Genomic DNA, 12,824 nt, shown 5'->3' on the forward strand with positions numbered 1-12,824 from the left:
TTACCTACGATTATTTTCACAAAAGCGCGTTTATATATTAGTTCATATATTTTTGCTTATTATTTAAATCAATAACGATTTTTCTTACCACTAGGTGGAGCTAAATAATATACACTGTCCCTTTCACTATATTTTTCCTCATTTTTAGTTTTTGTCACTGGCAGGTCCTGGAGTCACCACGATAGCGGTTGTCGCTAGCGTCTCGGTAGCCGTTGCGGGGCTCATCGGAATCGGATTCCTTCGAAAAATGTAATCACATTGTTGATCATTAGCTGAATAAAACAGAATTATGATGAAATGTAATATATTCGCTGAAGAAAATATTTTCGGAACAAGAATTGTTTTTGTTTTTTGCAGATATTGCTCAGTTATTTATTAATAAACATGTATGATGACAATGATGAATGTTGAGGGATTATGCATCGAGTAAAAAAGTTCAAAAGCTTTTAAGATAAGAAAAATCTCACATTTTTTTTAAGATATGTCGCGATGTGTTTTTTTTCAGCATAAGATAAAAGAAATGGTTGGTTTTATTCCTTCAATGCAAAACATAAATATGATATGGATCAACATTAAAAAATAATACATAATAAATAGAATAATAGCAAAACATAATCTTAAATATTGATCATTTTAATTTGCTAAAAATAGTCAGTTGCTCTGAAATGTAATATAGAAAAGTGAATACAAATAATATAAAGGATTAGTCCTCTGGTAAAATAAATTAAAATATTTTCAAATAAATTTCATCGGACACCCTTTTTTTAATGCATTTATTTGAATGGAGCCGTAAACAAAAAAAAAAGGTGTTCTTCATGTATAAGAGTGAATGATAAAAGAAAATTATAAAATAGTATAAAATACAGAAAGTATAGAATATGAATACAAATAATAAATAAATTGAATAGAAAATTAGTGAAATACAATTTTTTTTTTTTTAAATAATTTAAATCATCCTCTCACAATGAGATCATTTTATTTAAAACTACACATAATAATGTAGTTGTTCTGTTTAAAACCCACACAAAATAGTACAGGAAAAAAAGCAACATACCAAGCTCCCAAATTGAGGCAATTTGTTTTAAACAACATCCCAAAACTGGGTTGAAAAAAAGCAAATGTCATATTGCAAAAAGACACCCTGAAATTATACAAGTAATAATAATGGTAAAAATAATTGCTCACTTTACCCACACTCAGCATACTTCAACCATTAAAAAATATCACTAGCGTAAGATAGACACGCTTTGTATGACAGGGGAAGTTGTCCCTGTTACCTGTAGAAATGAGGAGAGCCTACATTTTTCAAACCCAGAATGAATTTGAAATTCCTTAAAATTTCCATATTTAAGACTGAAACTGTTACAAGATAAATCAAAAATGTTTAAAAAAACCTTTTCACATTTCAGTTTTAGGTTACAGTTACTTAACTTAAATATTTAGTGAAGAAAATAAGTATTTGAACACCATACTATTTTGCTATTTCTCCCACATAAAACTCGTGGAGGGGTGTGAAATTTTCATCGTAGGTGTGAGAGATAAACTAAAAGAAAAAATGCAGAAATCACAATGCATGATTTTTTTTTAACAATTTATTTGTGTGATACAGCTGCAAATAAGTATTTGAACGCCTGTGTATCATCTAGAAATCTGACCCTGAAAGACCTGTTAGTCTGCCCTAACCCTGTTTGCGGTCGTTAGCTGTATAAAGACACCTGTCCACCCCATACAATCAGTGAGACTTTAACTTGTAACATGGTGAAGACCAAAGAGCTGTCTAAAGACACCACAGACAAAATTGTACACCTCTACAAGGCTGGAAAGTGCTACGGAGCATTTGCCAAACAGCTTGGTGAAAAAAGGTCCAATGTTGGAGCAATCATTAGAAATGGAAGAAGCGAAACATGACGTTCAATCTCAATCGCAGTGGATCCCAATGCAAGATATAACCTCTCGGGGTCTCAATGGTTCTAAGAAAGGTGAGGAATCAGCCCGGAATTACACAACAAGAAGTTGGTCAATGATCTAAAAAGAGCTGGGACCACCGTTTCCAAGGTTACTGTTGGTAATGCACTAAGACGTCATGGTTTGAAATCTTGCATGGCACGAAAGATTCCCCTGCTTAAACCAGCACATGTTAAGGCCCATCTTAAGTTTGCATATGACCATTTGGATGATACAGAGGAGACATGGGAGAAGGTTTCGTGGTCAGATGAGACCAAAATAGAACTTTTTGGTCATAATTCCACTGTTTGGAGGAAGAATAATGAAGAGTATAATCCGAAGAACACCATCCCTTGTGAATCATGGGGTTGGTAGAATCATGCCTGGGGGTGTTTTACTGCACACAGGACAGGACAAGTCCACTGCCTTGAAGAGAAAATGACTGGAGCCGTGTATTGCAAGATTTTGGGGAACAACCTGCTTCCTTCAGTCAGAGCATTGATGATGGGTCGTGGCTGGGTCTTCCAACGCGACAATGACCCGAAGCACTCAGAGAGGAAAACCAAGGAGTGGCTCTGTAACAAGCATATCAAGGTTCTAGCACTGCCCAGCCAATCTCCATACCTGAACCCAATCGAAAATCTTTGGAAGGAGCTCAAACTCCGTGTTTCTCAGCGACAGCCCAGAAACCTGACTGATCTAGAGAAGATCTGTGTGGAGGAGTGGGCCAAGATCCCCCCTGCATTGTGCGCAAACCTGGTGAAAGACTACAGGAAATGTTTGACCTCTGTAATAGCAAACAAAGGCTACCGTACCAAACATTAACATTCATTTTATCAGGTGTTCATTACTTATTTGCAGCTATATCACACAAATGAATCATTAGAAAAATCATGCATTGTGATTTCTGGATTTCTTTCTTTAGTTTATCTCTGTCACAGTGGACATGCACCTACGATGAAAATTCCAGACGCCCCCCAAGATTTCTCATCTCATCTCATCTCATTAGCCGTACCGCTTATCCTCATTAGGGTCGCGGGGGGGCTGGAGCCCATCCCAGCCATCTTCGGGCAGTGGGCAGGGGACACCCTGAACTGGTTGCCAGCCAATCGCAGGGCACACGGGGACAGACAACTCATTCGCTCCTTCACACCTAGGGACAATTTGGACCAGCCAATTCACCTGAAATGCATGTTTTTGGAACGTGGGAGGAAACCGGAGTGCCCGGAGGAAACCCACGCAAGCACGGGGAGAACATACAAACTCCGCACAGAAAGTCTGGAGCTGGATTTGAACCCACGACAGGTTCCCATGACATGAACTGTGCCGCACAAGCGCTAACCACTGCGCCGCCGTGCTGCCATCCCCAAGATTTCTAAGTGGAAAAAATGGAAAAATAGCGGGGTGTTCAAATACTTATTTTCTCCACTGTGTGTGTATGTATATATATATATGTGTGTGTATATATATATATATATATATATATATATATATGTATATATAATTTTAACTTAGTTTGGTTATTTGTGTGTGTGTTTAGTTTTGAAATTGTGCAATCACACTCATTTATTGATTTATTTATTTCTTGCAGGAGAAGACGTCAAGCCAGCAATCTACAGCAGACAGCAGCAGAAGTCTTTCCTCTTAACGAAGCTATGTGATACTGTTGAAAGGCAGGCACCAACAAGTGTAAGCAGGTAGTTTTATGTGTGAATAAAGAAAACATTTCCTTGTGAAATCACCACAAGGAAGATGATTCCCAGTATTTCGCGCACAGTAGAACACCTGCAGGCCATCAAGACACAGCAACCGGGTCACATACCGAGCAAATTTAAGCGTTATGTCTCCAAACATTTACTGAAAGTTGTCCAAGGTGATGAAATACTTTCTTGTGTTTACTAGTTTTTATAGTTAGCGTGTCTTCAGAATTTGTTTGCTGGCTGAGCATTCCGAAAGCTTTTGGAAGCTGATAGCTGTTTTTTGTGACTTAGGGTGCATGTTTTTGTTATCATGTTGTTACCGTACTATGTTATGTTATTACTAGGTTATTACTACTATTGGGGAACGATTAGTCTCAGGACAACCATTAAAACAATTTCCTGGAAGGGGGGGGGCACTTGGCGATTAGAATTGTTTTTTTTTTTTCATTGATATAAAATAGTAAACGGTGTCTACAGCAGGGTTAGACGTGATTCTTCAGGATAAAAATGTAATAGACTTTAAGAAAAGATGAAGATACAAAAGAATATTGGAATAGATAAACAAGTGAATCAGATCTGTAAGTGCATCAGAAAATATTGCAATAAAAATAGTGCAATGACATTTAGCAGCAACATTGTGCAAAAATCAGAAGAAAGGTTATTATTTGAATAAACATTTTGCATAATGCATAAGTAAGATTTCTTTTTCTCACAATCTTGCCTGCTTGTTTAGGGCAGTGATGAAGAAACTGAGCCTGTTAGTCCTTCTTTTAAGGCAGAGGTTATGAACCTTTTTGAAGCTGAGAGATACTTTTTGAAACTGTTTGGCCCAAAGTGCTACCAATAACAACTTATGTTATTACTATGTTGCTAATGTGTTATTAGCAAGTTATTACTATTAGTTGTAGAGTTAAAATAGGCTCAAAAATATCATCCTAGTCAGACATCAAATATCCCTATTTGGAGACTTTAAGATATTTGCTGCTATAGCAGAGGTGGTACAAGTTAAACGGACTGCATTTTTATAGCACTTCAACCAGTCATTGAGGACCTCCAAAAGGCTTTACAATGCACTTCACTCTTTAACTACAATGCACTTTACTCTTCACACACACTCGCACACTGATAACAAATCAGCGCTTTATAGAGGGCAGTGTCTTCCCCAAGGACACTTCGACACTTTAATAGGAAGAGCCGGGAATCGAACCCGAGACCTCCTTAGCTATTGCCACCCCACAGGGTCGCCCAGGGTGAGAGGAGTCCTTGATAATAATGTCAGCAATGTTCTTCAGACTGTGCCGAGTGCATCCTTTGAATTACAAACTCGCGACTGCTGCAGCTTATTTATCAAACCAAATCCTCAAACTGCCTTATATGATATAGTTCTGTTTTACATCTATTTGATGTCGAGATTATCATTTTATACCTAGAGAGACTTATTCTTGTTTGAGGGAGCATCTTTATGTACTGTATAACAGTTTTGGGGTGTGGAAGTGTGGACTGCAACTGTCATTACCGGAACCACTCTTTAAATTTTTAAATGCCATTTGTTAACATGTTATTATTACTATGTTATGAAGGCTTGGGCTTAAACTACTCCTAGTCAACAATGAAATATTTTTTTTCCAACCTTCTGATCACCTCTTTGGACTTTTTTTAAATTTTGAATTGACCCTGAAAGATATAGAAGTATGCTTATGTTAAGGTTTTCATTTTCCATTTCATATACAGAAAAAGGATTGTTGACCTGGTGGGTTTCGGTTGGAAGAGTCAATAGAACATTTTCAAAATGTCCTATGATGATGCACCCAGGATGCCAAAGATGCCATGCAGTTTTCCAGGCGGCAACGAGGCCGACGCAAGATAAGCAACAGCCCGATGTGCTGGCAAGTGAAAATGACCAATGGCCTACAAGTTTGCCTCATGTCATTAGGTGCTTCTTGGTTGTTAATGTCCACAGCAAGAACATCCATTGAATTCCTATATTTGAGAAATCACATATTTTAAAACACATATTCTTTATGTTTTGTGGTTATTTTGTTTGTTAAATTGTGGAATTTTAACATGTCTATCTTAGTTTGGCCTCTAGCAGGAGCTTTTTCTTTCTAGCTGTTATGCAATGACAGATGATAACATCTCAGTGGAATGCATGACTGCAGCAACACATCTAGCATGGTCTGTTTGGGGTTATCCCAAAGTACTTAGGGTTTTTTTCTCCCACATTACAAAACTTGCATTGTAGCTTAATACCCTCATGTGGAGTATTAGTGTTCTCAAATAAGGCAGAATCCAATTAGTTATCCTACCCACTTCATCTTTCGCATCCCCCTTCCACTCCTTTAGTGAGGGCAATAGAACTATTCCTGTAGGACCTAACCTAACCAACCTTTTTAAAGCCAAGGCACACTTTTTAGTTGAAACAAATCGAGAGGGAACATTTTCTGTTGAAAACGTTTAGAAATGAATTCCAAGCACCAGTTTCATGTTTTTATTTTCAAAGCCTAAACTATCTCGTTGCCCAAATTGACAGCGTAAAGTTTTTATCGTCTGTGGTCACCGTGGATCTCGAGGTAAGACAGGGTACTTATTTTGGTTAATAATCTTACCGTCATTTTTGATATTACAACATTTTTATCTTATTTTTCTAGAATAAAAATAATCCTTTTTTTCTTTACCCTTTTCTGTGTTTCTTTTAAATAAAAAAAAACAACAAATCTGTTAAATTATAAGCAAGGTTTTTACTATGATTAATTTTATTATTGTCATGATTGCCGATTCAGGGCACCTGTGACTGCTCAATTGGCGCCAACAGCCCTGCGAGCTGATTGGCCAATGGACTCTTTTTAAACCCCCGGCTTTCAAGAGATCCCTGTCAGATCGTTGCGAACCGTTGCTCCCAGCTGGGCAAGCTCTTACGTTCAGACACTTTTGCTGCCCTGTTTTTCTCTGCCTGATACCCGTTGCCAACCTGTTTCCGGACCTGACTCTGCCCAGTTCTGCCCTCCCGATATCCGACCTGTTTTGCCCCGCTACCTGCCTGACACCTGTTGCTGACCTTGTTTCCGAACTTGATACCGCCCTTGCTCTCCCGTCCCAGCTAATGACTTGTATTTCCTGCCAATCTTCGACCATCCTCGCTCGACACGGAATTGCTACTTCCGCGTCTCCAGCCACCTACTCTTGTCCGTCAACCATCGTATCGTGGAAGCAAGCCTTACTCTTCCTCTTTATTAATAAAAACTGAGTAAACAAGCGCTATTGGGTCCTGTTTCTGGTCTGTGACAATTATTTATTTTGCAATGCAATCTTAAAAAGCTTCATCAAACAAAATAAGTTATTTGAAACATTTCTTTGTACTACCTAATGAGGACATAATATGTACAATGTTAACAAAAAACAAACAAACACTAGGACAGGGGTTCTCACACTTTTGCATGTGAGCTACAAACAAAATGACCAAGTCAAAATGATCTACTCACAACTACAAAAACCGAAATAAAATTGTACTAATGTTGTAGTTTAATTGAATAACGTTTAGCGGCCCATACTCAAATTATGCAATTATGATTCATGGTTTTCTTAACCGCATGGGTCGCCAGGGCATTGATGAGGAAGCAACTCTGGACAGCCTTATCCACTGTTGATGGTGCCTGGCCTGTCTTGGGTTGTGGCAAAGTTGGCAACAGTCCATTCCTTAATGTTGTCAGCCCATTTTGTTTTTGGTCTCCTTCCCCCCTGGACTGTGCCCTGGAAAATTATCTTGGTCAGTCCTGATGATCCTGTGACGTGACCATACTACTGAAGTTTCTGTCCGCGCACAGTCGACAACAGTTCTTTGTAGGTTTTAATGTGTTGTGCTCCATTTCGTTTGTCACTTGGGCTTAGTAACTGATGCCGAGACGTTTCCTGGAGCATCTCCATGTCCTGGATTTTCTTTTACAGTTTTGCTGTGAGAGTCCATTTTTTGCAAGCTTTTAGCTTTCCAGGCCATGATTTCTGGTTCTGACCCCTCTTATGATCCAAGATATTTAAATTTGGTGACAGGTTCTTGTCATGAACCAGAACGGACTCTCGGATCCCATAGCGTCAGTTTCAAAAGTGCTTTTATTGAAAAGAGTAGTTGGGGCTGGCTTGGGACGTCGACGCTTGTCGGTCGTCAGCCTCTTCGGGCGGAATGGCAGCTCCGTGACGGGTGGACAGAAAGTACAGCTAAGCGGTAAGTCGATGGCCGGGACAGGAGAGTAGGACGCAAAACGTGGAACGGAAAACAGGTCAAAAAACGGAAAGCAGGCATGAATCAGGCAAGAGGAGTCGTGGGTACGTTGAAGTCTGGCGAAGCACTCAGGGATACAAAGAGTATACCCAGACATCCATCTCTGGACGCAGACCGCTTAAGTGGAGAACGTCAGCCAATCAGGAAGTGCGCTCCAGCGCGCCAAAGGATTGCCCCAGGTGACTTCACTTAGGCAATCACGACAGTTCTAGCTGTCTGTTTGTGTTGATACTTTGGGGACTGTTGGTTGTTACTTTTGTTTTTTCTGTGCTGATTTCCATACCATACTGGCTTGATACTTTGAAATAAAATAGAATTTACTTTTATTGTCATTCTTTGTAACAATGCACACAGAACGAAATGTCGATACACCTGACCCGTACAGTTAAACTGTAGCGAGCCGATGCAGCCGCAGCCAAACAGGGCGCAAGCGATTGACCAGATCTCTGAGTTCCTGTTCGTCTGCTGCCAATCCGGCAATATCATCAGAAAATTGAAAGTTAGTGATGTTGTGTCCCCAAACACTGACTGTACTGTACTTTCATCTGACTCCAGAGCTTCTGACAGGGAGATGCTGAATAAAGCTGAAGAGAGAATGGAGCCTTGCCTCACACCAACTGTGATTCGAAACCACGCTCCAATGGTACCATTGATCAGTACTGCACTGTTTGCATTGGCATGCAGCTTTTTTTCTGGCCCATTTGCTTCCACATAATGGCCCATGAAGCAGCTTGCCACTCTCATGGGATGCAGGGATTAAACATTTGTACTGTGATGCTTCTTCCCTCCCTAAAACCTCCCTGTTCTTCGGCCAGGATGTTTTCATCCGGTGGTTTCAGTCTGTTCAGAAGGACCTTTAGCATAACCTTTCTTGCATGACTGATGAGACTGATGGTTCTGTAGTTGGAGCATAGTTAAATGTTTCCTTACTTTGGTAGCATAGTTACTAGTGATTTTGTCCATGCAGATGACCACCGTCCTGTATGCCAGAAATATTTCTGCAAAGCTTTGTCAAGATGTCTATAGTTAGCTCACCACCATTTCGTGTGAGTTCGGATGCAATGTTGTTGATTCCTGGAGACTTTCTGTTCTTTGGTGAGTTAATTGCTGCCTCTACTTCTGAGGATAGGGAAGTCGTTACTGTACTTTGCCCTTAGCCGGAATTCTTAAGGACCTTAGAGACTCCTTGTGTCAGGTGGTTGGAGAGTTTGGAGCAGGGTTCTGTCTATTCATGATCTCTTTTTTCAGTTGGCTTATTCCTTGCCCCATCCTGAATGCTGCTGACTTTTTCCTGTTTTGTTTGTGTGAGGTCTTTTTTGAGGTATTTTACACTCTGGAAGGTTTTCTTTGAATTGTTCTTGTTGAGGCACTCTTCTAACTCAAAGCATTGGTCTTTGATCCATTTTTCCTTTACTTCTGTTAAGCTTTTTCTAATTTTCTTGGTTGGCTGCTCCTCCAGGGCTGTTTCTTTTCTTATTTAGTTCTCGCCTCATGTTGCACTGTTGGATAATTTCCTAACCCAGAGCTTTATTTTCTTCCAGTGTCTTCCGACAATTTCTTTGGCTGTTTTACTCATTGTCTCTGATAATTTAGTGGTCAGGGTTTCAACATCTTCGTCCAGTGCGAGCAATAGAGGAAACTTCCCGCCGACAAAGGCCTGGAAGCTCTCGACCACCTATGGGTTTTTAGGTTACTCAAAGTCAAACTTGATCCGTGGGTTCCATGACTTCTTGACCTTCTGGAGGCAGATGCATGAAATGAAACTTCTTCTGACAGGAGATTCTGCCAGCCGTTCCCAACAGACTCTCAACACGCTTGGGTCTGCCGGGCATCTTCCCCCACCATCAGAGCCAACTCACCACCAGGTGGTGATCAGTTGACAGCTCCGCCCCTCTCTTCACCCAAGTGTCCAGAACATGCGGCCGCAGGTCCGACGAAACAACGACAAAGTCGATCATCGAACTACGCCCTAGGGTATCCTGGTGCCAAGTGCACATATGGACACCCTTATGTCCGAACATGGTGTTTGTTATGGAAAAACCATGACGGGCACAGAAGTCCAATGACGAAACACCACTGGAGTTCAGGTCAGGGGGGCCGTTCTTCCCAATCACGCCCCTCCAGGTCTCACTGTCATTGCCCACGTAAGCGTTGAAGTCTCCCAGCAGTACGACGGAGTCCCCAGGGGGCGCGTTCTCAAGCACACCCTTCAAGGACTCCAAGAAGGGTGGGTACTCTGAACTGCTATTTGGTGTACAAGCACAAACAACAGTCAGGACCCGTCCCCCCACCCGAAGGCGGAGGGAGGCTACCCTCTCGTCTACCGGGGTGAATCCCAACGTACAGGCGCTGAGCCGTGGAGCAACTAATATGCCCACACCGGCTCTGCGCCTCTCACCACGGGCAACTCAGAGTGGAAGAGAGTCCAACCCCTCTCGAGAGGACGGGTACCCGAGCCCAAGCCGTGCGTGGAGGTGAGTCCGACTATATCTAGTTGGAATTACTCAACCACACACACCAACTCGGGCTCCTTCCATTCTATCTCCCAAAAGCCAGTTTCTGTAGCCGTGGATCGTCGCGCCAAGGACCCCTCCCTTGGCCGCTACTCAGCTCTCTGCGCACTCGACCCCTTTGGCCCCATCTACAGGAGGCAAGCCCATGGGAAGAGGGTTCCACGTCGTCCCTTCGGGCTGTGCCCGGCCGGACTCAGTAAGCAAAGGTCCGGCCAGGCGCTCGCCAGCGGACCCCACCTCCAGGATGCATGTGTATATATATATACTGGACTGTCTAAGAAAATTAGAATATTGTGATAAAGTTCTTTATTTTCTGTAATGCAATTAAAAAAACAAAAATGTCATACATTCTGGATTCATTACACATCAACTGAACTATTTCAAGCCTTTTATTATTTGAGTATTGCTGATTTTGGCTTACAGCTGAAAAAAACTCAAAAATCCTATCTCAAAATATTAGAATACTTCCTCAGACCAAGTAAAAAAATAATTTTATAACAGCAAAACTAAATCAAACATTTGAAAATGTCCATTGATGCACTCAGTACTTGGTTGGGAATCCTTTTGCACGGATTACTGCATCAATCCGGCGTGGCATGGAGGCAATCAGCCTGTGGCATTGCTGAGGTTTTATTGATGCCCAGGATGCTTCGATAGCGGCCTTCAGCTCATTTGCATTTGTAGGTCTGGTGTCTTTCATCTTCTTCTTAACTATACCCCACAAATTCTCGATGGGGTTCAGGTCAGGGGAATTAGCAGGCCAATCAAGAACAGTGATGCCATGGTCAGTGCACCAGTTACTGGTGGTTTTGGCACTGTGGGCAGGTGCCAGATCATGCTGGAAAATGAAATCCTCATCTCCATAGAGCTTTTCAGCAGATGGAAGCATGTAGTGCTCTAAAATCTCTTGGTACACAGTTGCATTTACTCTGGACTTGATGAAACACAGTGGACCAACACCAGCAGCTGGCATGGCTCCCCAAACCATTGCTGACTGTGGGAACTTCACACTGGATTTCAAGCAACTTGGATTTTGCTCCTCTCCAGCCTTTCTCCAGACTCTGGCGCCTTGACTTCCAAATGAAATGCAAAACTTGCTTTCGTCTGAAAAGAGGACTTTGGACCACTCTGCAACTGTCCAGTGCTTCTTCTCCATAGCCCAAGTCAGACGCTTCTTCCGTTGTCTTGAGTTCAGAAGTGGCTTGACCATGGGAATACGGCTATTGTAGCCCATTTCCCGGACACGTCTGTGAACTGTGGCTTTTGATACCTGGACTCCAGCTTCAGCCCACTGTCTTTGAAGCTCCCCCAAATTCTGGAAGCGGCTCTTCTTCACAATTTTGTTAAGGCTGCGGTCATCTCTCTTGGTTGTGCAGCGTTTCCGGCCACATTTTTCCCTTCCAACAGACTTTTTGTGGATATGCTTTGAAACTGCACTCTGTCAACAGCCTGCTCTTTGAGAAATTTCTTTTTGTGTCTTACCCTCCTGATGGAGGGTATCAATGATGGTCCTCTGGACAGCAGTCAGATCAGCAGTCTTCCCCATACTTGTGATTTAGTTTACTGAACCAAGCTGAGTGTTTTTAAGGCTCAGGAAACCCTCGCAAGGTGTTTCGAGTTAATTAGATGATTCAGGTGATTAGTTGAATAGCCTACTTGTATACTTTTTCATGATATTCTAATATTTTGAGATAGGATTTTTGAGTTTTCTTAAGCTGTAAGCCAAATTCAGCAATATTCAAATAATAAAAGGCTTGAAATAGTTCAGTTGATGTGTAATGAATCCAGAATGTATGACATTTTTGTTTTTTTAATTGCATTACAGAAAATAAAGAACTTTATCACAATATTCTAATTTTCTGAGACAGTCCAGTATATATATATATATATATATATATATATATATATATATGTGTGTGTGTGTACGTATGTATATATCAATTCATTTAAACTCTTCAAATTCTTATTACGTTTCAAGTAAAACTTTAATATTTTTAAACTACATACATGTACCTGTCAACCTAAGCCTTACCTCCCCTTATTAATTATTGTAGTTTCCCTTAAAAGTGATAAGAATCCTTACAAAAACAAGAAGCACCGGTCTTTCCACAAGACAGACCATGTGAAACAGGGGTCTCAAACTTAATTGACCCGCTGAAGCTAGGGTCCCGGTGAGGTTGGGTTTTCCATACAAAAAGCGCTGATAAAAATATTCGGCTGCCCTTAAAGAGACAGTGTCTGATATTTTCCTACTAGATGTTGATGTAATGTTTAGTGCAACCAAAAATGAGACCCTGGAAGACTACAAACTTTGGAGACTGAAAGTGAGGAAAAAGCACCCCTTTTTATTCATATTTTACTCAGCATTTCACCAAAAAAGGCAAAATGAAAGCA

The 12,824-nt window shown here is 41.1% G+C and overlaps 1 protein-coding gene across 6 annotated transcripts in view; it reads left to right on the forward strand.

Moving 5' to 3' along the window:
• The window catches only part of il15ra (interleukin 15 receptor subunit alpha), a 14,594-nt gene extending 6,353 nt beyond the window's left edge, over positions 1 to 8,241 (forward strand). For 2 of the 6 annotated variants that reach the window (XM_088347230.1, XM_088347234.1), the window contains 3 exons: positions 165 to 249; positions 3,536 to 3,641; positions 5,376 to 8,241. In XM_088347230.1, coding sequence (XP_088203356.1) covers positions 165 to 249; positions 3,536 to 3,605 — 155 coding nt within the window. In that variant the 3' untranslated portion in view covers positions 3,606 to 3,641; positions 5,376 to 8,241. The remainder of the gene's footprint in view (positions 1 to 164; positions 250 to 3,535; positions 3,642 to 5,375) is intronic. The other 4 variants (XM_088347232.1, XM_088347235.1, XM_088347231.1 and 1 more) reach the window with 3 other exon arrangements.
• The last annotated feature ends 4,583 nt before the right edge of the window (positions 8,242 to 12,824 follow it).

The sequence above is a fragment of the Urocampus carinirostris genome, chromosome 11, assembly GCF_059441175.1.
Source record: "Urocampus carinirostris isolate Australia breed hairy pipefish chromosome 11, RoL_Ucar_1.0, whole genome shotgun sequence".
Lineage (NCBI taxonomy): Eukaryota > Metazoa > Chordata > Actinopteri > Syngnathiformes > Syngnathidae > Urocampus > Urocampus carinirostris.